The sequence below is a fragment of the Lithobates pipiens genome, unplaced genomic scaffold, assembly GCF_037356315.1.
Source record: "Lithobates pipiens isolate NorthernLeopardFrog02 unplaced genomic scaffold, aLitPip1_a1.2 Scaffold_16, whole genome shotgun sequence".
Classification (NCBI taxonomy): Eukaryota; Metazoa; Chordata; class Amphibia; order Anura; family Ranidae; genus Lithobates; species Lithobates pipiens.
Genome location: NW_027507748.1, coordinates 620,861,482 through 620,887,819, shown reverse-complemented (window position 1 = coordinate 620,887,819; position 26,338 = coordinate 620,861,482). Strand labels below are relative to the sequence as shown.

At 42.9% G+C, this 26,338-nt stretch overlaps 1 protein-coding gene across 1 annotated transcript in view; it reads right to left on the bottom strand.

Annotated features, from left to right (window-relative positions):
- The window catches only part of B3GLCT (beta 3-glucosyltransferase), an 886,903-nt gene that overhangs the window by 282,691 nt on the left and 577,874 nt on the right, over positions 1-26,338 (bottom strand). The window contains exons 6-7 of the mRNA XM_077484097.1: positions 3,781-3,892; positions 1,210-1,346 (exon numbers count right to left, since the gene is read on the bottom strand). Of these exons, the coding sequence (XP_077340223.1) occupies positions 1,210-1,346; positions 3,781-3,892 (249 nt within the window). The remainder of the gene's footprint in view (positions 1-1,209; positions 1,347-3,780; positions 3,893-26,338) is intronic.

The window sequence follows — 26,338 nt, the reverse complement described above, 5'->3', positions numbered from 1 at the left end:
TGGACTATCTCAAATGGAAGTAGGACCTATGTCACAGGGCAAAGTAGGTGTCAGAACCATTACCCAGACCGAGACAGAAGTACAGTTAAATCATACTTGTTTATTAATAAAAAATAAAAAGGTAAATAGAGTAAGCATAGTCAAAGCATAGCCAGAGCCCAGTAACCGGTTTGAGTAGTCAGCCAGTCCAGAGTTCAATAACCAGATCAGTTAATCAGCCAGGCCAGAAGTCAGGGATCCAAGTGGAGCAACAGCAAGCAGGGTAAGGAGCCAGAAGGGATGTCAGATAGCCAGTCTTAAAACAGAACCACAGGAGATGGTTTCTTGTGATGTGACAAAGGCCAAGGCAGAGATGAAGTGAGCTGAACAGCTTTAAGTAGGCAGGTCAGACGATTAGGATCAGGAACAGCTGGGTGACTGTGGAGAGAGATGAGAGCTGGCAATTAGCCAAAAGCTGAGCAGCCAGCCCAGAGAAGGACGGACTAAGCCAGCCCTGACAGTAGGATGACAGTCATGTCGTAGTAGTGTGAATCCGGCCTGACCCATGAACATCTAAATATCTAAAATTGCACCTTTACTACCATTTTACCAATAAAGGTTTCTGTGTAAACCTTTTTTTTATTCAGTTTGCCTGTGGCTTCATGCAAGTGCATCTCCTATAAGGATTAATGGTACACATCTAAGGCAATATTATATGCACTTTACATGTTATATTGTTTTCAATGAAAGCAACAGCATACAAAAAACAGGATGTTTTCTCTGTGCTATAACATTTACAAAGTAAACACATGTTAAAAAAAATGGAAATAAACATCACCCCCCAAAGGTACATCATAATGCATGCAAACCTTCATATCTATGTTTGAAATGTTGGTTAAAAAAAATAATATTTTTCAAGCCCAGGCGAGAGGACTTATTTCACAGTGTAGTCATATCTGACAAGTTCAAAGTGGGGTCACCTTGAAACAGAATTTGTAAAAGGGGCCATATCACTCTGGTTTAAAGTTCTAGGATTTAAACAGTTCAAATAAGCCTTTGCAATTTCTAACAACTCATCATGAATGAATGAATGAATGAAATACTTGTATAGCTCACAATGCAAACTGAATCGCCTCCAGGCACTCTTTGATCATCTGCTAAAATAAAATCATATAATAAAAAAAAAGGAACAGATATGTTTATACTATACTACTGTATAACACATATTACCTTTGTACAAGTGGCATGCTAAGAGCCCAGCCAGCAGCAAAATCTGGATATTTAAAAACAGATGGGTTTTCTGCAAATGCATAATGGTGAATTATAGTAGATTCTTCATCATACAATGCTTTCCCCAAGAAGTAGTTCTAAAAGAAAAAAAAATGGAAAACGTGAGCAAGAACAACATTTTAACCAACAAAAAGTTAAAGTGTAGATTTTGGATTGTAGTAGGGACTGCAATAATAGATAACAGCAAATTAAAGCGGAGGTCCACCCTAAAATGGACCTCCGCTCATCGGAACCCCCCCCCCCTCCGGCGCCACAATCGGCACCTTTCAGGGGGGAGGGGGGTGCAGTTACCTGGATAACTGCACCCACTTCCGGGCTAGCTCTCTGCGGAATGGGGCGTACGTTACGCCCCGTTCCGCAAGCGCCCGCCCCCTTCAGCAAGTGCCCCGCTGCCTGCTGGGAAACACACAGCTCCCAGAGGCAGCGGGGACCGTCCGGATTGTGCCGCGCGGCTCGCGCATGCGCAGTAGGGAACCGGGAAATTAAGCCGAAAGGCTCCATTTCCTGATTCCCATACCCAAGATGGCGGCGGGACCCGGCAGCCGAGCGAGCGATCGGCTTCGGGTGCCGACATCGCGGGCGCGCTGGACAGGTAAGTGTCACTATTTAAAAGTCAGCAGCTGCAGTATTTGTAGTTGCTGGCTTTTAAAAAAAAAAACGCGGAGTCCCGGTGGACTCCCGCTTTAAGATATTGAATAAAAGAAGTATGACAATATCACAAGCTATAGGATCATCGTATTTATCATCTATTATGCAACAACTTTTAACTTTTAACAGAAATAAGCCAAGAATAATGAAAAAGATACCAGTGATTAGGTACTTCAGAAAACTGTTTAAATTATGCTGTTTAATTTTTTTTTTTATATTATATACTTATACAAATCCATTACCTTTTCCCAAATTCATAAAAGTTGACAATGTTGTCTTATAATACCTACTACACTATCCCACCTAATAACATCATGAATTATCCTATGAAATGAGTGTATAATATATAAAGTAATCCATGGTTTACCTTGCTTATTATATAAATTGTCACACACTGTATGGCTACAATAATACATGATGTCAGTAGGCAGGACAGTATAGTAGTGTGATAAAACTATTTAATATTTTAACCACTTCAGCCCCGGAAGATATGGCTGCTCAATGACCAGGCCATTTTTTGCAATACGGCACTGGGTCGCTTTAACTGACAATTGTGCGGTCAAACAAATTTGAAATCCTTTTTTCCCCACAAATAGATCTTTCTTTTGGTGGTATTTGATCATCTCTGCGGTTTTTATTTTTTGCAATATAAACAAAAAATGAGCGACGATTTGGAAAAAACACAATATTGTGTACTTTTTTGCTATACTAAATATCCCATTTTTTTTTAAAAAGCTATTTTTTTTCCCTCAGTTTAGGCCAATACGTATTCTTCTACATATTTTTGGTAATAAAAATCGCAATATGTGGATATTGATTCACGCAAAAGTTATAGCGTCTACAAAATAGGGGATAGATTTATGCCATTTTTATTATATATATATATTTTTTTAATAGTAATGGCCGCGATCTGGGATTTTTATCAGGACTGCGCTATTGCGGTGGACAAATTGGACACTTCTGACACATTTGTGGGACCATTGACAATTGTACAGCGATCAATGCTATATAAATGCACTGATGTCACTGGCAGGGAAGGGGTTAACACTAGGGGGCAAGCAAGGGGTTAAATGTGTTCCATAGGTATTCTAACTGTAGGGAGGATGGAATTGTCTAGGAGGAAAGAGAGATTGGTGTTCATACTTAGTATGAACATACAATCTGTCTCTACTCCCCTGATAGAACTGGGATTTGTGTGTTTACACACACAGATCCCGGTTCTCGCTCTGTCACAAGTGATCATGGGTGCCTGGCAGTCATAGCGCCTGCCAGGCACTCGTATCAGCTCCAGGCACACTCGCTCGCCCCTAGTGGCCAAAAGGTGAAGCAACATAAGGTAACGTAATTTCGCCCAGCCGTGCCATTCTGTCACAGTAAAACTGTGGCGGCTGGTCGACAAGCAGTTAATGAACGTGAGAAAGGGTGATGGATTCGTTCATGTAAATTTTTCAAAAGCAATAAAACTACATGACATTTTTGGGGGGACAAGGTCCATGGTGCTATTTGCACTATTCTTGGCTTGTTATTTTTGTACTCCGAGTGTTGGTATTTGCGCTAATGTGCAGATGTGAAGCATACCCCCTACTTTTTTGGGATGTAAATTGTTTCCATCAAACATCTTTAGTGGTGTGTTTTGAAGACTAGCTTCTTTTGAAATGGGTACAGTAGAAATAACACACAACTAAAGAAAGCCAAGGCCTAAATCCTTTCACATAGACATCTACACTGAAATCCATTTTGTAGCAAATAGATATGAGTAGAATGAATGTTTCCCATTTGAATGGGGGTATTCTACTAAAATATGGCCCTGATTACCATATGAACTATGGTCAGGAGGCTTGCCAACAGTACGCATGATCCTACCTTAGACCTGTCATATCTCTGCAATGTTTCCAACACCTTCTGAACTTTCACAGAGGTGTCCTCTTCACAGAAGAATATCCACGATGAATTCCTGCCATACGTATCTGCAAAACTTTAAAATAAACATCTGATTGTTAATGTACTCTAACACTGCTAATACGGACTAAATGAAAACCGTTTAAGCAAATGCTAGTGTTGCTGATGAAGTTTAAGTACCTAAAGCAGATGAACATTTATAAGCCTCTCATTTTAATGACACACCAGCTCAGAGCAAGTAATGATTATTAGTTTGTATCGGCCATTAGAACTCAAGCGTGAAAGTCTATGATAATAATTCCTCTTTATACCAGACTGCCCAAACAAGCAAAGATAAGCAGGACCGAACAGAAGAAGCTTTTGCAAGTGATTGAATTAAACCAGACTACATTATTTTGGACATATAAAGAAAATAATAAGGTCTGAAGCAGAAGTTCTTCTTTGACTTTGGATTTTACTGTAATCACTTTTTATTTTTACAATGCTTGGAGGGAGGAATTGCAACCTTTTTAAAACATTGCAGTTAACCAGTCCTTAGAATTGGTGGTGAGATTTATTTTCTTTTTTCAGCGTTAATCTTTTTATTTTAATCTGGTAATTCTGCAATATAATTTTTGTCCCTTGGTAACTTTGCTTACTCCTCTACTGTATCAATGGAGGCAGCCATAGATTTCACACAGGCAGGACCTCAAATGTGTGCTTTTTCTCATCTCTGCTACATAGGGAGGGTGGGGGTGGAAAGAGTAATTTAAAGAACATAATAGGACTTTTGACTTACCTGTTCTTTATCTTGGAATACAGTACAGAACTGTTATTTGTAGACTATGTGTTATATCAATTCAAAGTATTCCCCATATATGCTTTTATCACCAAAGTCCATGCATATAAGGTGTCTCTTGCAAGCAGACCAAGCTTTTGTCTACAAAATCCTGTGCATGTGAACTGAGATAAATTCTTGAGACTTGTCAAATGATGTTCTCAAGAGCATCCACACACAATAGTCTTTTGAGACTTATTGTAGCCATTTCCTTAGTCATATCGGCAGTTTGTGATTGTACAGAGTCAGGTGCCATCGGGCAAAGCCTAGTGTGGACTGCATCAATTAGCACATCTACAGATAAAAGCATTTTGCACAATCGTGGCATCAGGGATAGGAGAATTATCCACTGTTTCTCCTACAAAATCTATACCCTCCATACTTTGATACATATCTTCAGGGGTCAAGTCCTGGGGAAAAAAAGTGTGGGAACGCCAACCCAAGAGCCACTCCCCCACCAAAAAAAAATGATACGCTCATATGTATATATATATATATATATATATATATATATATATATATATATATATATATATATATATTTCACAGAAAATACAGTGACTGCAAATGTGACATGCTACAAGAGATGACCAGACTGCTAATGCGACTACAGGAGATGACCAGACTGCGAATGCGACATAGTACAGGAGATGACCAGACTGCTAATGCGACTACAGGAGATGACCGGACTGCAAATGCGGCATAGTACAGGAGATGACCAGACTGCGAATGCGACATACTACAGGAGATGACCAGACTGCGAATGCGACATAGTACAGGAGATGACCAGACTGCAAATGCGACTATAGAAGATGACCAGACTGCGAATGCGACATAGTACAGGAGATGACCAGACTGCGAATGCGACATACTACAGGAGATGACCAGACTGCAAATGCAACTATAGGAGATGACCAGACTGCGAATACGACATAGTACAGGAGATGACCAGACAGCAAATGTGACATAGTACAGCAGATGACCAGACTGCGAATGTTACTACAGGAGATGACCAGACTATGAATGTGACATACTACGGGAGATGACCAGACTGCGAATGCGACAAACTACAGGAGATGACCAGACTGCGAATGCGACAAACTACAGGAGATGACCAGACTGCAAATGCGACAAACTACAGGAGATGACCAGACTGCAAATGCGACAAACTACAGGAGATGACTAGACTGCGAATGCGACTACAGGAGATGACCAGACTGCGAATGCGACATACTACAGGAGATGACCAGATTGCGAATGTGACATACTACAGGAGATGACCAGACTGCGAATGCCACATAGTACAGGAGATGACCAGGCTGCGAATGCGACATACTACAGGAGATGACCAGTCTGCGGATGCGACATAGTACAGGAGATGACCAGACTGCAAATGCAACATACTACAGATGACCAAGTAGTCAGTTTTAAAATTTAAACCTGTCCTCAGCCCCTTTATAGCACCCTTCTTCACATTCCTGTCCTCACCCCCTTTACATTCCTGTCCTCACCCCCTTTATAGAACCCCCCTTCATATTCCTGCCCTGCCTCCCTTTTATATCACCCCTCCTCATTCTTTTCAGTTTCTGATATTTTCCCCTCCATCCTTCATAACAGTGCTCTCTTCCCCGTCTTACCTTATACAGGACACAGCGGATGACATCGGAGGCACAGAGCTGACATCGGAAGTGCAGCAAAAGGATGGACAGAGGGTGGGACCTGTCCCAGTTAACTGATTGGTTGATAGAATGCAGAGCGGTTCTATTAACCAATCAGTTAACTGGGCCAGCCCCTGCCCTCCGTGCATCGCTGTGCTGCTCTTCAGATGTCAGCTCTGTGAAGACAACACAGCTAGCAGGCAGTCGGCAGAAAGCACATCTTAAATGGCGTGACCACGCCGGTGCCGCACAGATCTTTGACTATCTTGGCCCGTGGTTCGCCATTTAGATGATGCCTGTGCTAGAGCCTCGGGCGGCTCTAGTCCTGCAAAGGGAATTAGCGTTCCTGCTGTGAAAAAAGTGCAGAGACGCCATTCCCACGCATTCCCGCAGGACTCGAGCCCTGCATATCTTCCAGTAAAAGAGGTTCTGCTTCTGATTTCTTTCCAGGGTCCTGCAAGACATTTAAGAATCCACAAGCCTTAAATGAGTAAACAGCTTTCCCTGTCCAGTCAATATCTGGATAACTGAAGTCCCCCATTATAATAACATTGCCCTGCCTCCCCACCATTCCCAACTGTGACAGGAGATCAGCTTCCTCTTAGCCCTTGTACACACGGTCGGAGAATCCATCGGAATGTGTCCTATCGGACCGTGTTGTCGGATAATCCGACTGTGTGTGGTATGCATCGGACTGATTCCGTCAGAATATCCGTCGGACCCAATTTTCCAACTTGCTGGAAATATTTTCCGACAAACTGGTCCGATTGGACATACTCCGATCATGTGTAGAGAATTCCGATCGGACAAAGTGCCACGCATGCTCAGATCAAATTCCTACATCAAAGCTATTGGCTACTAGCCTGAACGTAGTCCCGTCGTAACGAAATTACGTCATCACATTCTGAAAGATCGGATTTTCCGACAACTTTGTCCGACCGTGTATGCAACAGCTTCGGACAAGATCCGTCTGACAAAATCCGATGGATTTGGTTGTCGGAATCTCCGACCGTGTGTACAAGGGCTTAGACCTTCAGGTTAAGGGGCCTATAGCATATGCCCACTATTAATTTACCATTTGTTTCTTTCCTTTGAAGTTCCAGCAGCAAAGATTTCACTTCCTCCCTTACCCCATTAGTAATATTTTCCCTCTCGTTTACTAGTAAATCATTCTTGACATACAGGCACACAGCTCCCCACTCCTAACTTCCCTTGCCCTAATAAAAGAAGTACCTATGGACAGTCACAAGGCAGTCATATGAGCTGTCAAACCAAGTTTATAATATGCTCAAAGAGTCAAAATCTTCCTTGTGTATCAGCAATCTAGTTCTTGCATTTTATTAGCTAGACTTCTAGTATTTGTAAACATGCCATTTGATTTTGTACAGATGCATATTATTTTCTCCTTGTTTATTCTGAGGCTGCAATTGGATGCTGCCAACCTACGCGCTTTGGGTTTAGGTATTCTAGTTACACTACCACTAATGCCCCCTGTAGCAGCCTCTGACCTTCTCCCACTGCCAGCTATAACTTCCTCTGATCCCTTTCTTCCACCACCTAGTTTAAATCTCCTCCAACCTTTTGGCTATCTTCTCTCCAAACAGAGCTGCACCCTCCATTCAGACATAGTTCATCCCTGGTATAGAGCCGGTAACTGACCGAAAAATGAGCCCAGTTCTCCATGTATCCAAAAGCCTCCCTCATGAACCGGTTCCTCAGCCACTTGTTAAGTTCCCTAAGATCCTGATGCCTCTCTGGTGTGGCTAGAGGTACAAGCAGTATATCTGAGAATATTGCCTTGGGGGTCTTTTTATTTATTTATTTTTTAATCTTTAAGAATTTTTTATTGAATTTCGTTTAAAAAAACAAAAACAAATAATAATTAAGTATTGTTAGATAATATTCAGTTATAACAGCAGATAGACCGCAGACAATACCGAGTCATTATAGTAGTCATACAGGTAAGTAGGTACTTGGAGGTATTTTTTTTATAAAGCCCTCAAGTCCCTGAAATAAATTTTAAAGACATATCATCTTCCTCTAACTTTGTCATTGGTAGCCATATGTACCATGACAGCTGGGTCCTCCCCAGCCCCACCCAACAATTTATCCATCTGGTCTGTATTTTTATACATATTGAGGTTGCCATATTTGCTCTATTTCCTGCTCAATAGTCATGTTCAGTAACTACTCATGCAAGTTTAGCAGACAGGCTTTGCCTGAATGTAAGCAAAGACCACTGTAGTTTCCGGAGACATGAAATATACACAATGTTCTAGTAGCCAAAGACTATCTGGCCTAGATATCAAAGTAGTAAAGCTGTACACTGCTTATCCTTTGCTACTCTATAATTATGTTCCTGAAGGGGGACCTTTATCACTGATCACTATCATGGATCAGCAGTATGTGCCTTCACTACTTTTGTTTGCGGAGTAGGGAAGTGCCAACATTGGTGGCTGGACTTTGAGAGAGGTACACGACCTTCAGAGCAGTTTTAAAGATATGAGTGATTATGTGGCCTTGGCCTTGGTTGAAGTAGGAACCCAGCTATTTTTCTTAATCAGAACCCCTGGCAAACTACATATTTTGAATAAGTCTTGTATACAGAAGCTGTTTTACCTGCCAAAATAAATTGTATTTTTGTTCATCTGTTAATGCTACAGTATAGTAAGACATTTTGGACATTATTGTGCTTTCAACCTTGTGGCAACATATTTGTGACTGTGCTTTTCTGCTCCAGCAAGAGTGTGCTCCTGTGCATGGAGCCATGCTTAAAAAGGCATGCTTTGACAAGTTTGATATGGAACAACTAGAGTGGCCTAAACAAAGCCCTGACCTCAAACTTACTGGATGCCATTTAAACAAATCAAAATCACAGTTGCGACCTAAGTCTTGTCCAAAATGTAGTACCTGGCTTCACAAGTGCAAAGAGTAGAGGGTGTTATAGTTGTAAAGGGAGGGGATGCAACTCTATATTAATGGTTATGATTTTGGAATGGGATACCCAAAAAGCTCATATAGTTGTGATAGCAGCCAGGTGCTCACAAACAGCAGCATTTTGTATAATAGGATTTGTGACTTAAGCCGGCCATAGACAGTTTGAATCTCAGCTGGTTCAGCAGGTACTGGCTGAGATTTGAACCATGTATAAGCAGGCTGAATGTACCCAAGTTAATCAATCGATCAACTTGGGTACAATCAGTCTGTCAGATTTTACATGTGATTACTGCTAGTGGCTATTATAACCAACTAGAAGTTATCACTGTGTCCTCATGGTGGGGGCGGCTCCCTGTGCCTTGAGAACACAATGGCTCCATGGGAAGGGATTCCCGAAAATCAAGCTCCATCTATGGCTGGTGTTACTGTCACATTTTTTATGGAGTACGTAACCTGACAGGAGATTATGCCACAGCCTTCAGGAAATCTAACACTTGCCAAAAGTGTTACAATGTAACATTTACCAAAAGCAGTAACAACTCATCAGTAAAACCCCCTCCTACTCCCAGCAAGCCTCAGTTTTGTTATAAAGAAAATAAAGGAGTAATATTATAAGTGAAATAAGTAAAATAACTTATTTACTTGAATGTATATTATGGCATACAGTACGCAAGTACAGAAATTCAAGTACATTGTGGTGTCGAAAAGCAGTGCAACTGAGGGGTGGGCAACACAGCAAACAAAAGCCCACTCCCCTCCAAAAAATAAATAAAAAATAAAACAACAGGCTTACAGAGGGGGCTGAAGAACCTTACAACCAAAGCCATAATCAGCCCGAGGCCTAAACGTTCACCTGGTAAAACTTAAAGCGGTTCTTCACCCTAAAGGGGAAGTTCCGCTAGTATTATCCCTCCCCCCCTCCGGTGCCACAATCGGCACCTTTCGGGGGGGAGGGGGGTGCAGTTACCTGGATAATCCAGGTAACTGCACCCACTTCCGGCCAGACCGCCGCATGGCTCCGCCCACCGCCGCATGGCTCCGCCCCCCCCGTTGTGTTCTGGGAAACACACAGTTCCCAGAGACACAGCGGGGAACCAGCGCAGCGCGACTCGCGCATGCGCAGTAGGGAACCGGGCAGTGAAGCCCTCTTGCTTCACTTCCCGATTCCCTGACAGAGGATGGCGGCGGTGGCTGCAGCGAGACGAGCGATCGCTCGTCATCTGCCGCCGACATCGCTGGAACCTGGGACAGGTAAGTGTGATATTATTAAAAGTCAGCAGCTGCAATATTAGTAGCTGCTGGCTTTTAATATTTTTTTTTTTTGTGCAGCTCCTCTTTAATGAATGTGACAACAGAAGACCTTGCGGCAGGCTTGAGAATCAGATGTCTGTTCACCTATCCTATTCTTTTGAAACCTCTACTTTTCCAATGGCTATGATCCCTGGAGAAATAAGCTGCACTAGATCAGCATGATGATCTCTTTCTGGTTTGCGTGCAATCAGCTTTTGAGCTAATGGATACTGTACAAATAGACTGAAAAGAGGTCCATTCTGGATAATTGGTGTATATTATCTGCCCGAACCGACAACACAAGAGAGTAGGGCCACAGATATAAGCTCCAGTTGCTGGAGGACAGAGGGAATTGTAAGGATAGAATGGGGGTCCCAGGGAATACCCCTGGACCAGAAAGCTAAATTCTACCAGATGTAGATAATCAAAATGGCACAGACCTTAGAAAGGCCTCCTAGCCTTTTATCCACCAGGTCTTTAAACATGGGGATGTCCTCAACGGGAAAGGTCTTGCCTAGACAGGAAATGGCTGGGTCCACAGCTGTGACAGACCACTTCTTTAGAAACACCTGCTTCATAGGGTACTGCTGGGAAAAAATGCTTAGAAGGCACAAAGAACTTTTAAGGGTTGGACCAATCACTGTACAGGCCCAGATACAATAGGGGATGTACTGAAAATGTCACTTTAGGTGTAGCTAACACAGGCAGCTCTAAATCTAGGCATGTGGAGACTGCCTCAATAAGGAGTGAGATGGTATCTTTAAGTTTTGGAGTAATGTCTTCAGAATGTAACTCCTTGTGTACGAAGTCTTGTGGCCCCTGTGCTGAGTCAGCTATCATGGCTACAATTTTCCCATAAACACAGACATAGTAGCTAAGATTTCTTGACTAGACAATATAAAGAAATGGTTAACATCTGATGGGGTTAAGACTCAGAGGAGAGCTTCAAATGAAACAGGGGCTACTGATTATGAATATCTGTCAGGTCCTATCAATGGAACTAGAAGATCGTAAAACTAAAGCAAATGCAGAAAATATGGCACACAGACAACCAGGTCTGCGCATGCTCATGTTAAAAGGCCCTACTCACTGCAGCAAAGGCCTTGCGGAATTCCCCATTGTGGTAAAATGGCAGGATCCAGGGAGCATGTTGCTACAACCAGTCCTCACCCCTACAGAGGAGAGGAAGAGATGAGGCTGCTCTGGTGAGGCTGGGTATCCAATCATTTTTAGCAGTGGAGAGATGGTACTGAAGGCAACACTTTGAAGAGAAGCAGCAGCTCTGGAGGGCCATAAAAGAAAGAGAAAGGTGCCTTATGTGCAGTAGTTAAAAGATTTAATACAGGCACAATGGGATTTAAAAAAAACTTACAAGAGAGTATGAGTTCATAGGCATATAATGATTAGTCCTCATGCGGTTCGCTGTAATCATCATCTGTCTGGGGGAGAGAGCCTTTCGGCAGCTGTCAGAGTATCTGGTGATGTGGATTAGCAAGGAGGTGAAGATGCGCTGAGGTGGCCCGGGTTCTGGAATCAAGCTGGAATGCACAAGGCTGAAGGTGGTGAGCTGTACCGCATTTTGGAGCATGCACGACTCCTTCGTCAGACCTACGCCCATGCTTATCTGGTGGGCTTATGAGAGGTGGGGGGAGGGGAGAGGTTGGTGTCTGCCGATGGGCTGAGGGAAAGGGGGCGGGGTCTAGACCTGTTGATGGATGTTGGTTTCATAAAGGGCCATGTGACTGGACATGTTTCATTTTAAGCGCATTACATTTAGTGTGTGCGTCTGGTCTCAATTAGGGATACGTTCGATGTTCGGATCTAACATGAGTTTGACTCGAACATCGGGTCTTCGCCCATTCGCTGAAGAACGAACATTATGGGGCGCTTGAGGGAAATTCGAGCGCCCGCGGAACACCCCATAATGCACTGCGAGATCGCAGTGTGTTGCTGTATGATGATTGGCCAAAGCATGCACCTGACCTGCATGCTTTGGCCAATCCCAGCACCCTCTGTTAAGAGAGCCATAATTGGTCAAAGGCAAGGTGTCTTTGGCCAATCACGCCCCACACTATAAAAGGCTGCCTACACAGCGGCCATATGCAGTGCTGTTTGCGTGGAGGGAGAGATAGTGTGATTTAGATTATGCAGGCAGGCTAGTCAGTTAGTCGCAGTGTATTTGATTATATATATATATACACACACACACACACACTGCAGCATCCAGTCAGTGTAGCCTAGATCTACATTCTACAGTGCATTCCGTGGTGTACTATTTCTAATCTACTTCAGGCAGTGTATTTGAGATTATATATAAAATTGTTATCCATACTTACCGCAATTTTCCTTTCCTGGATCCTCCCCATGTCAGCCTACCATGGATCAGCTCCGACCCCTCTCACCCCTCCAGGACCCCCTTTTTCTTAGCCCATAAAGGGCGGCTGTCTGCCCACACCAGTGTTCAAAAAATACCCGCCTCACAACGGATAAACTGGGTGGGAATCCTCCGGCTGACATGGGGAGGATCCAGGAAAGGAAAATTATGGTAAGTATGGATAACAATTTTCCTTATTCATGGACCTCCCCATGTCAGCCTACTATGGGATGTACCAAGCAATATTAAAAAGGGAGGGAAGACAAAAAATAAGCCAAACCCTCAATGAAATGCTACTCAAATTTTTAATGGGCAACAGCCGCCGTAATGACCATAGAGCCAAATATTTCCACAGGCGGACAAGCCAAACTAAGCCTGTAATGCCTAATAAAAGTGCGTTCCAGCCTGCTGCTCTGCAATCTACCTCAGGGACAACCTTTGCGTATGCTGCTCAGGATTCTGCCATACCCCTCGTCAAATGTGCTTTGATCTCTGAAAGAGGAGGACGGCCCAGCATTTTGTATGCAATATGTATGGTCTTTGACAAATCTGTTGCCTGCATACCCTTTTAGGCCCCATTGGGAAAAACTACAGCTGATCTTCTTTTAGTCCATTAAAGGTATGTTGAAACCGCAGAAACTAGGTCTAACCTACTCCACTCATCACCAGCTGTATCCGCTGGAAAGGCTGGGAGAATGACCTCCCAGTTCATATAAAATTATATGGCAACTTAGGTAGTAAGCTTGGTATCGGCCTAAGGACTATCTTGGCACACAACTCGGAGACTCTTCTGGCCGAGGCAACGGCTAGTAAAAAACAAAAACAAAAAACTGTTAAAAGAAATTAATGAGCAAGAGAAGGCTTGATCAAACGGAGGAACCAGTGATGTTCCCAAGACTAGTGTTAAGTCCTCTTTTAGGAAAAACAATTTCAATGGAGGTCTGATTTATATGGCTGCCCCTAAAAATCGGATCACCAACGGATGTAGAGCATATCTTGTATACGACATAGCCCATATCTTGTACACAACATAGCCGACAAAGCGGGGATTTGATCCTTCTGGGAATTATAAGCTAACCCTTAGAGACCACTCTGCAGAAATTCAAAAATGTTAGATACTGAAGGAGATCCAAGGTCACAACCCCTTTCTGTAGTATTCCAGATCTGGTTACATTCGTGGACCTCTTACGAGCCTGTAATAATGTCTCCACTACACCGCCCGAGAGACCCAAGCCAGTTAAAGCCTCCCTCTCACTTCCAAGTTAGTAACTTCATCCTCCTGCGGTTCGGGTGTCAAGCCCTACTCCGCAGAAGGAGATTTTGACAAGGAGGCAGTGGGATTGGCGTGCCCAACTTTATCCTGCAAGCCACGTAGCTCCCTGAGCCAGTAACGTAAGACTACTATTGCTTCCAATGCCATAAGATCTATCGATTCAGGCCCCATTCATTGTCATCCTCAAAGCCTCGACTTAAGTGATCTGCTAAAACATTCCCAGGCCCTGGGTATATAAGATGCTGTAAGAGAGCCGAGATTCTTCTCTGCGCATAGGAAGATTGACATGCCACCTGAAGGAGAGGGCGACTTCTTGTGCCCACTTGATGACACATACGGCACCGTAGTAGTTGTTCAAAGAATCTTGACAGCTCGACCTCGCAACATAGGTTGGAACGCTAAGGGAGCACGTCTGACAGTATCCAATCCCAGGAAATTTGAACTCTTCACCCTACAAAAGTTCCACTGGCCTTGAACCTGCTGTCCCAGGCAGTGTGCCCTGCAGCCTGCCGGACTGGCATTCACCGTCACCACTATTGGTTCTGAGGCCTTCAACGGAACTCCGCTGGAAAGATTGCGAGCTACTGACCACCAAACCAGGGACCAGACTATCAGAATTGGCAGATAGATTTTCTGGAACAAGGAGTGACGATCCCACTGAAGAAGAAAGTTGCATTGAAACCTCCTTCTGCGCCACCTGACCCACGGGACTACTAGAACTGTGGCTGATAGAACCCCCAGATACTGCATGCATTCCTTCACCATTATAGAAGGCCTGGCCATCACTGCTTTTGTCTAAGACTGGATCTCCTGGACCTTCCTCTGAGGAAGAGAGACACCACCCTGATCCGTGTTGAATTGTACTCCTAAATACGCCAACATTTGGGTCAGATGTATCTGGCTCTTCCGAAAGTTGAACAATCAATCGAAACGAGTTAGTGTTTTGCAGGTGAAATTTACATGAAGTAGAGGAAGCTCATTTGACTGACCCAGAAGTAGCATGTCGTCTAGATAATGGGATATTTGCACTCCCTTGACCCTGAGAGTCGCGACGACAGCAGACAGTAGCTTTGAGAACATTCTCAGAGTCGTGCAGAGACCGAATGGGAGACATTAAAATTGAAAATGAGAGCCTTCCACGGAAAACCTGAGAAAGTGATGGCGAGATGCATCTATGAAAACAAGAAGATACGCATTCGCCAGATCGATGGAAGCCATCCAGTCTCCTGAGTCCACAACTGAAATGATCGTTTCCAATGACTCCATTTTGAATGGTGGAACCTTCATGTAATAATTCAGGACTTTGAGGTCAAAAACTGGTCTGAAACCCTCTGAAGCCTCTAGGACCAAAAACAGAGGGGAACATACTCTTTGACCCAATGCGTGCCTTGGAATCGGAAGGTTGGCCCTTGCTGCCAACAGCTCCCCTATATATCCTCTTAAACATCTGTAGGAAGCCCAGTTTCTATGAAAAAGGTCTGAGGCAGCCTTGTTCTGAACCCGAGACGATAACGTGATCAAATGACATTCTGTAATTTGTCCGCCCAAACCCCCCTGAATTGGGCTAGTCTTGTTCCTACTTGAGAGGGTTAAGTGGAGACACCTTTAGAAGGACTTATTTGAAACCTTAGCAGCTTTGTTGGCCCTGGGCTTGGAAGGTTTCTGGAAGGTTGCACCGGCTCCCTTCCATGAAAAACTGTCTGTAAGTACTGGCCTCTCTGAATCCTTCTTTGGATTTCTTGTTAAATCGAAAGGGCTGCTGTTGTCTTTTTCTCTTCTGCGGGATTAGGCTAGATCTGCAGCCGGAAACCTGCCTAATTGCTGACTCTAAGGCCGCGTACACACGGGCGGATTGTCTGCCCAACTAAGTTCGTCAGACAATCCGACAGACAGTCCATCCAAATTTTTAATGAACGGACTTGACCACACACGATGAACAGACAGTCCGTTGAAAACTTGCGCGATGACGTGTACAGCACGTACGACGGGACTAGAAAAACGACGTCCAATACACTGCAATGCAACCTTCGGCCGTGTAAATCCTTTCTGAGCATGCGCCATACTTAGTCCGTCCAACTTGCCTACACACGAGCGGACTGTCCACTGAAACCAAGTTTGGACGGACGAAACCAAGTTTGGACGGACAAAATTACGGAAATTCCGAAAGACAAAGTCCGTCAGACTGTCCGCTGAAAAAGTCCGCTGAAGCCCACACACGAGCGGATTATCCGCTGAAACACGGTTCAGCGGACTAAGTTGGGCAGACAATCCGCCCGTGTGTACGCGGCCTAAGTCTTCCCGAAGAGTAGCTTCCCGTCGAATGGAACCGAACATAGACTGTGCTTAGAAACCTTATCAGCCGACCAGTGCTTAAACCATAAGGCTCTGCAGGCTGTGATGGAATGAGCCATTATCTTTGCTGTCATCTTTTGAACCGGCTCCCTGACCTGGTCAACAGCCACTTCAGCCACAAACGCTACAGCAGTCTTGAAAACTGCAAAAGAGAAGAACTGCCACTTCCCAGACTTTCATCTGAACATCCATCCACCAGCTCCGCTACCCACAGTCTAAGGCTGGATTCACACCCATGCAATCCCAGCGCTCCCTGCATTCCACAGACCCGCACCACAGAATACATCCCATAGGAGACCATGGTAAATGAACAGTAGTGCAAAATTGCAAAAGCACCAAAAAACTAATAGGTGCAAATCCAACCCAAGTGCTGCTGCCACAGAAGTGAGCACTACCGCCGGCCTGCAGGCTGCTCTGGCCAAACTATACAACCTTTTTAGGTCTGCATTTATTCTGCGATCCATAGGATCCCTAAAGGAGACCGAATCCTAATGCAGAACCAGAATGTAGGTAATGAAGCATCCACCTTAGGCGTAGTGTCCCAAGGGTAACAGCTTCGATACTCAATTATGCACATTAAGCTTCTTCTCAGGCCCCATCCACTCATTGTCAAATACTTCTTTCATTTCAGAAATGATCTCTGCTGTTTCTTTGGAGGCAACAATTCTTCCTGCCACTTGATCGCATCCTTAAAAGCCTCCATCAAGGGGGGAACCAGTGCAAAAATCAAACAGATGCGATTACGAGACCATCTCAGCCTCAGATGGATCCAAAAGTGCTATCGACGTTAGAGTTAGAAAGCACTGAAAATACATGATCTGAATCTGCAGATGCTGAAGATACAGCAGGATGAGCAGGATTCCTTGAAACACTGTTTAACCTTTCCTTGACTACGTGCTTAATGTAGGATTTAACCTGGCGTGCATTCACAGCATTGTCCTGGGCGCCTCCTTGAAGCAAGATGCACACCCGCTTTCCTCTGATATAAAGTGGAAAGTGCTAATGCGCTTCACCTCACTCACAAAAAAATGTCAAATAAAGGGGTGTATAAAAATCTAAATATACTAAAAAAACTAATGTTAGTATATGTGTAAAAAATACCGAATATACTAAAAAAGTGGAAGCAGCCAAGCAGTGAATAGTAATCTCAGTACTACATAAAAAGTAAGTGTTAATAATTAATGCGGCGCTGCCAGCAAACTATAATATAATATTACAAAGACACTAAATAAATAACCAGTGAAAAAAGTGAATCCACCTCACTGAGTGATCCAATGTGCAATAAGAGCAATATACTAGAAAACACTAGAACTAGTGCGTGTATAAAAACATCATGACCAAATAAATAAATAAATGAATGATCAAAAAATATTAGAACGTGACTAAAAATAAAAATAAACCGTGCACATAAATACAATAAACAATGTAACGTGCCGACTTAATTAAAAGTCCATAGAATTACTTCGTGAATATACAATCAAGTCCATGCAAGTGACGTGATTTCCAAGCCTGTGATACTCCAGCAAACAACTTCAGTGCCAAACAGGTGCACCAAAACGTTTCCCCCAGCCTCTCACCTCAAAAGCTTAGTAAGCAGACTCTGAATACAGCCCAAAGGCTATTCATTTCTCTTCCATCCAGCAGATAATAAATAGCTGCACATTCCTTTCCCAGACTCTTCCGTTATCTCCCAGTACAGTGTGCGGTATGGAGAGTATGAAACAAAGGACAGGGGGGGCTCTCATGTGTAGTAATTCACAAAAAAGATTTAATGAAATAAGTAATCACTTACATAAAGGATAAGAACAGCAAATAGCGTCGAAACATTCGAACTTCCGGTCTCGGCCGCGACCGGAAGTGACACGTGTAACACCACAGCTCCTTCCCTGACGCGTTGCGTCACTCCCTCGTGACTTTCTCAAAGGGTTATGATTAACATAACCCATAACCCTTTGAGAAAGTCACGAGGGAGTGACGCAACGCGTCAGGGAAGGAGCTGTGGTGTTACACGTGTCACTTCCGGTCGCGGCCGAGACCGGAAGTTCGAATGTTTCGACACTATTTGCTGTTCTTATCCTTTATGTAAGTGATTACTTATTTCATTAAATCTTTTTTGTGAATTACTACACATGAGAGCCCCCCCTGTCCTTTATTTCATACTCTCCATACCGCACACTGTACTGGGAGATAACGGAAGAGTCTGGGAAAGGAATGTGCAGCTATTTATTATCTGCTGGATGGAAGAGAAAGGAATAGCCTTTGGGCTGTATTCAGAGTCTGCTTACTAAGCTTTTGAGGTGAGAGGCTGGGGGAAACGTTTTGGTGCACCTGTTTGGCACTGAAGTTGTTTGCTGGAGTATCACGGGCTTGGAAATCACGTCACTTGCATGGACTTGATTGTATATTCACGAAGTAATTCTATGGACTTTTAATTAAGTCGGCACGTTACATTGTTTATTGTATTTATGTGCACGGTTTATTTTTATTTTTAGTCACGTTCTAATATTTTTTGATCATTCATTTATTTATTTATTTGGTCATGATGTTTTTATACACGCACTAGTTCTAGTGTTTTCTAGTATATTGCTCTTATTGCACATTGGATCACTCAGTGAGGTGGATTCACTTTTTTCACTGGTTATTTATTTAGTGTCTTTGTAATATTATATTATAGTTTGCTGGCAGCGCCGCATTAATTATTAACACTCGCTTTCCTCTGATGACCTCAGCTGAGCAGACCCAACAGGATCCTTCTTCTGCCTGGGCTGGCGATGAAGACCTATCCGAAGAGGATCTTCTTCTGTGTCTGCGCCAGGATTTGCTCTTTCTAGAGGCTTTCTGATGTCTTGACCTCTCTTGGCTCAGGTCCGAGCGACTAAAGTGAGGTAAGGGCGAGGGAGATCTGGAATGCTGTGACAACAGCGTCTATCCAGCTGCATGCGACTCTGCGATTTGTCATCTCTAGTCCCCCTTTTACTGCTTTGAGGCTAGACTGCTGATTAGGAATCTCTTTGCGGGCGTTTAGCTCACACTGGGTCCCTCTCTCTGTAAAACAGAGGATGTGCTCTCTTTTAAAAAAATAAAAATAAAAACAAATAAATAAAATAAAATAAACTTTTCCATCCGACTCTTCAGTGCTAAGGCAGCTAGGCAGGCAGGCAAAACTCCCCAGATCTATAAAGGCACAGGATAATAAAAACACTCAGACAAGTAACACAGCAGTAAGTAATGAGAGTCCTGGAAACCAGGCTTACCAGAGCAGAGTTGCAGATTGATCAGCTGGAGGCTGAGATTAGCCTAGAGGACAGAGCCTGCTGCAACCAGCAGTGAGCATTCTGGTGTTTGCTAGGCAACCCAAAGAGGAAGCTACCTCTGACCTCACCTGCTCAACTCTGAGCTTCCTGAAAGGAATAAATGTGGAGGGGATGAACTACATGTCCCAGCAAGCCAAACCACTGCCTGAACACACAAAAACATGGAAGGAGAGAGTGCTAGCACCTGCCTAACGAAGGTATACACAGTCATTTATACTGCCAGTGACCTTTGCCAGTAATACACAGTAATTTATACTGTACCATACAATCCCAGCACCACGGGAACCCACCACCTCAGGAGATTTACAGCCTATATGGGAGGGGGGGGGGGGGTCTTCTGATCCGGGAGAGGCTGAACCTGAACAGGATGGATGGTGGATGGAGAAAAATAAATAAAAAATAAAATAAAAATAAATAAAAATAAAAACTTTAAAAGGCATCCGGAGCGAGGACAAAAAAAGAACACTGGTGTGGGCAGACAGCCGCCCTTTATGGGCTAAGAAAAAGGTGGTCCTGGAGGGGTCAGAGTTGACCCATAGTAGGTTGACATGGTGAGGTCCAGGAAATGTATTATATATTATATAATATATATATTTATACACACACACACACACACAGATACACACACATGCACACACTGCATCTGCAGCATCCAGTCAGTGTAGCCTAGATCTCCATTACAGTGTATTGTGTACTATTTCTAATCTACATCAGGCGGTGTATTTGAATATGCAGTTGCTACTTTTCTGGGGGTGTACACAGTACACAATACAGTGCAACAGTAGTGCAGTTGCTACTACTTTTCTGGTGGTGTACACAATACAGTGCAGCCGTAGTGCAGTTGCTACTACTTTTCTGGTGGTGTACACATTACACAATACAGTGTAACCGTAGTGCAGTTGATACTACTTTTCTGATGGCGTACACATTACACAATACAGTGCAGCTGTAGTGCAGTTGCTACTACACTTCTGGTGGTGTACACAGTACACAATACAGTGCAACCGTAGTGCAGTTGTTACTACTTTTCGGATGATATACACAGAACACAATACAGTTGCTACTACTTTTCTGGTGGTGTACACATTACAGTGCAGCTGTAGTGCAGTTGCTACTACACTTCTGGTGGTGTACACAGTACACAATACAGTGCAGTGTGATGTTGCAAAACAAAATATACATCATGTCCGGAAGGCCACCAAGGAGAGGCAGATGCTCACAGGCCACTAAAAGAGGGCAAGCAAGCTCTCTGTCTACAGTCAACAGTGCTGGTCATGGACATGGTGCATCCTCTGCAGGTGGCCGTGGGGCACGGTTGTCCTTTTTTTCTGCTGCTGGCTGTGTTATTGAGCCAGAACATGCAAAAGAGATGGTGGAGTGGATAATAAAGCTGTCCTGGCCAGAACTTGCTCAATATGCAATTGAGCTACTGGCCTGTCCTGCAGCCAGCATTCTTTCTGAATGCCCATTCAGTGCTGCTGGAGGATTTTTAACGGATGATAGAGTGCGCCTGTCCACAGAATCCGTTGATAGGCTCACATTCATAAACATGAATCAGTCTTGGATCAGCAGCAGCTATCAAGCATCTGATGCTACTGATTGATTTTTCTATGGATGTGGGATCCCTTGAAGACTGCCTATGCTGAGTGACTGACGTATGCCTGCTCAATCTTGATGATGCTAGCTTCCAACAATATTTTTAGTTTAGGGCACCACCACCACTGCCTAATGCCGCATACACACGACCGGACTGACGTACTAGGACCGTCGGAATGAATCCGCCGGATATTAAGATCGTGTATGGGCTCCAGCTGACTTTTTTTCCCAAAAGTCTGACGGACCTATAATAAAACAGGTTTCAAATCTTTCCGACAGACTCGAGTTGAAAAATCTGTTCCTCTGTATGCTAGTTCGACAGACGAGAACCGACGCTAGGGCAGCTATTGGCTACTGGCTATGAACTTCCTAATTCTAGTGGTGGTTGAACTTTGTGGTTGAACTTGATGGACATGTGTCTTTTTTCAACCTGACTATGTAGTCTGGTCTTACGTCACAGGTTCAAATCTGTTGGACTTTGGTGTGATTGTGTGTGACCAAGTCCATTTGTTCAGAAACTCTGTTGGGAAAGTCCGCCAAAAGTCAGTCGGGAAGAGCGTTGGACCTAGCCCCTCAAAAATGTAGGTTGTGTGTACACGGAATAAGGCCCAATTTTTCTGCCCCTGTTTAACAGAAGCATGTAATTACAATTTTTGATATAATATTTAACAGCAGGGCACATTCCTGCACCCAACAAGAGTACCTGTGAGGGGTTACAGTGTTGTGGCACCACCACCACTGCTTAAGGGCCAATTTTTCTGCCCCTGTTTTACAGGGGCATGTAATTACAATTTTTGATCAAATATTTCACAGCAGGGCCTGTTCCTGCGCTCAAGAGTAACTGTGAGGGGTTACAGTATTCTGCCACAACCAACACCTAAGGCCCAATTTTCTGAAGAGTATATAGGGCAGGCCGTATAGTATATATACTTCTGTTCAGAGTATATAGTGCCTAGGGGCCCCCACACTTTTTTTTTCCATTTAGGTGTGGGGTTCCCCTTAATATCCATACCAGAGCCTGGTAATGGGCTGGGGGGGGGGTGCCGTTTTTCTCAATTATTTTCATCTATATTGCTGGGACCCAACAATACATTACAGCTGTAAGCAATGTTAAATTACTTTTTTTTTCCCTTTAGAAATGTTATTTTGCTGTGGTATTGTTCTAAACGCGTGAAAACAGCACCACTTTACAGGCATACTATAGACACCCCCCAGGCACGATATTTAAAAGAATATTTAATTTTTATTGTTTCACTTTAAGCATTCGTAAAATCACTGCTCCCGAAAAATTTCAGTTTTTCAAACTTTTTTTTTGTATTGTCCCCTGGGCCAAAAAACTTTTTAGAGCAAAACCTTGCATATAAGCCTTTAAAATTAGCATTTTTGATTTTTCACATTTGTGTCCCAAAGATTTTGACGGTATTCACGTGTTCGAACACTTTTAGCACTTTGTATTACGTTTTGAGATAGTCATTTATTCCATTCAGAGCACTTTATTTTGAAGTTTACAGCACAAGGATTGATGTGGATTGCACTTTTATGCACATTAAGCACTTTATTGATGAGTTTGTTTTGCACATATGTATGCGCAAGAGCACTTTATATGGATAGCACGGTATTGTGGACTATTGTGAATCTATGTAAAGTATAGACATAATGCTATTTTGTTTGATTTTTGACCACGAATTTTAATTTAGCGCACTTTATTATTACACAAAGATAATCCGAGTAAATCCAAGATACAGTTTTAAAATTATTATTTCTTTTATTAAGGGAAAAAAGCTGTTCAAACCTGCCTGACAATATGTGAAAAAGTAATTACCCTCTCCCATGCTGAATCATGAATGAACTGTGATTAACCACAATTTTTTGGAAAGCTCTATCACTATACACATTATGGCCCAAAGAAGTACATTTGGTTATGACCTATTCCCTTATATATATGTATGGACAGGTACTCATATGTACTTTTTTGCTTTTTCCCACTCAACATCAAATTTACCAAACCTTTTCCCATTCAACATCGAAAATACGTGACCATTTCACTTTCCATTGTACTTAAAGGGGTTGTAAACCTTCAAGGCTTTTCACCTCAATGCATTCTATGCTTTGAGGTGAAAAACCTGCTGTAATGCTGCAGCCCCCCTGAACACACATTTTACTTACCTGTACCCCCTCTCTATCACGTCACGGGGATTAGCACAACAGCAAACACTGGTGTCTTGGGTCCTGATTGGATGGATTGATAGCAGCACAGCCATTGACTCCCACTTCTGTCAATCACATCCAATGACCCGGGCGCTGGGGGGTGGGGCTGAGACATACATTTGGCTTCTATGGACGCACAATGAATGACTCGGGAGCGCACCCACAAGGTAACCCCCGAGAGAGCGCTTCTCCCAGGGGGTTATCTAATACGAGGATGAGCTGTGAGAGCCGCCGATGGACCCCATAAGAGGATATTCGGGGCTGCTCTGTGCAAAACGAGCTGCACAGTGGAGATAAGTATGACGTTTGTTATAAAAAAAAACAAAGCTTTATTGTCACTTTAATATTTCTCATCCAACATCGAATGTACGCAATATATTTTTTACATTGAATGTACTTGACTTCCTTTATCACCCAACAAAGTAACATTGGTTGTGATCTATCCCCCCCATATGTATGTTTGGACAGGTACATTATATATATATATATATATATATATATATATATATATATATATATATATATATATATATATATATATATATATATATATATATATATATATATATATATATATATATATATATATAACACATTAAAACAATACAGTGGAACCTTGGTTAACAAGTAACGCGGTTAACAAGCGTTTTGAAAGACGAGCAACTTTTTAAAAAAAATTCCTGACTCTGCAGGTGTTGTCTCGCAAAAGTAGCAGAATTCAAGCTAATGTTGTGTGTAGTACCACATTTGGCCAGAGGTGCAGGGGCGCTGGTGACACTTGGAACGGTTTGGAGAATTCGGAAATACTTCCTTCCCAAGCATTTTCAAGGGTTTCAATGCGGAACAAATTATCTTAATTTCCATTGACTTCCATGGGGAAACTCACTTTGATATGTGAGTGCTTTGGATATGTGAGTTCTTTGGATTACAAGCATTCTCCTGGAACGAATAATGCTCGTAATCCAAGGTTCCACTGTACAAATAAATTATTCAAACAACATCCCATAGAACAGAACAAATACTACATGAAAAAAATAAACACCCCATCACACCACCCACTCCACCCACCCAATACCTTGGAGCATTAGAAAGGAGAAATAAAGAAAAAGAGAACCTTTAGTGCTTACTAAAATAAAATGGGCTGTACATGACCACAAAATACATGCAGCCCAATACCTATTATAGCAATACTTATGATACAGAATGGTCTATACTGATGCCGAGGACATAGACTCAAGCCATTGTGACCAGATAGCATCAAACTTACTCATAGAGTTCCTTAAAAAAATATGTATGTTTTTCAAATGAAATAATCCTATTAAGATCAAAGATCTTAATCGATCTTAATCAAAGATCGATAACAGTAGTTTGATGAGGATAGGTCCACTTAAGGGCAATCTGTCTGCGGGCTACAACAAGTGCGCGCCTAATAGTATTAACAATGGAAGAAGTATAAACGGAAGTATCATAATAGCCCAATAGGCACATAAGAGGTTCAACCAAAATATTGACATCTAGTAGCCCATTTAGCATGCCAATCACCTCCACCCAGCATCTCTGGAGTTTGGGACACCGCCGCAAAAGATGTATCAGTGTACCTGTATTTCCACACCTAGCACAGGCCGGCTCAGATCTCAAGCCAATGGCATGTCAGAATTGAAGAGTTCTATATACCCTATGAAGGATAAAGATCTGTGTCAGTCTAAGTGATGAAGAGACACACACAAGAGGCAGAGACCAGAAGATGCTGTCCCAAACCTCTTCAGAGATACGGCCGATATCTTGTTCCCACCCAGCCCTAGAGCGAATGGGAAAGTTCAATAAGAACTTGTCTAGCATCACCCTATATGTGACAGAAGTAAGACTTTTTGTTGACATTGCTTGTACTATGTTATCCAGTACAGGAGTAAGGGGAAGGAATATCTTGACAAAGGGAAATGGAGCATATAAAGCATGCCTCAGTTAAAGGAATTGATAAAAACAGTTTGACTGTAAAAAGCACTCACCCCCTAACTCTTCAAAGGACTTAAGTAGACCATTCTCATACAACTGAGTAATACCCCATACACATAGTCAGACATTCCAAACACAAAATCCGTCAGATTTTTTCTGAAGGATTTTGGCTGAAACTTGTCTTGCATACACATGGTCGCACAAAGTTGTCAGAAAATCCGATCGTTCGAAACGAGGTGACGTCATACACGTATGACGGGACTATGTAGAGGCAAGTAGCTTTCATCCCATATTTTTTTCTGAGCATGCGTGGCACTTTTTGCATCGGAATTCTCTACACACGATCAGAAAAAGTTTGATCGAATGATGTTGTCGGAAAATTTTAGATCCAGCTCTCAACCTTTGTCCATTGGAAATTCCGACGGAAAAAGTCTGATGGAGCCCACACAAGATCAGATTTTCCGACAACATAATTCGATCTGACTTTTTCTGTCGGAATTTCCGACGTGTGTATGGGGCATTAGAATAATTATTCCAGATTTTTCCCATCTCTGAAAACCCCTGAAAAAGACACAAGTCCATCCAGTTCAACCATAGAAAAAAATAAAAAATATATAATACCCTACAATCCCATATACCCAATCCTATACCCAAAGTTAATCCAGAGGAAGGAGAAAAACCCCAGAAAAGCATGGTCCGATTTGCTACAGCAGGGGAAAAAATTCCTTCCTGATCCCCGAGAGACAATTG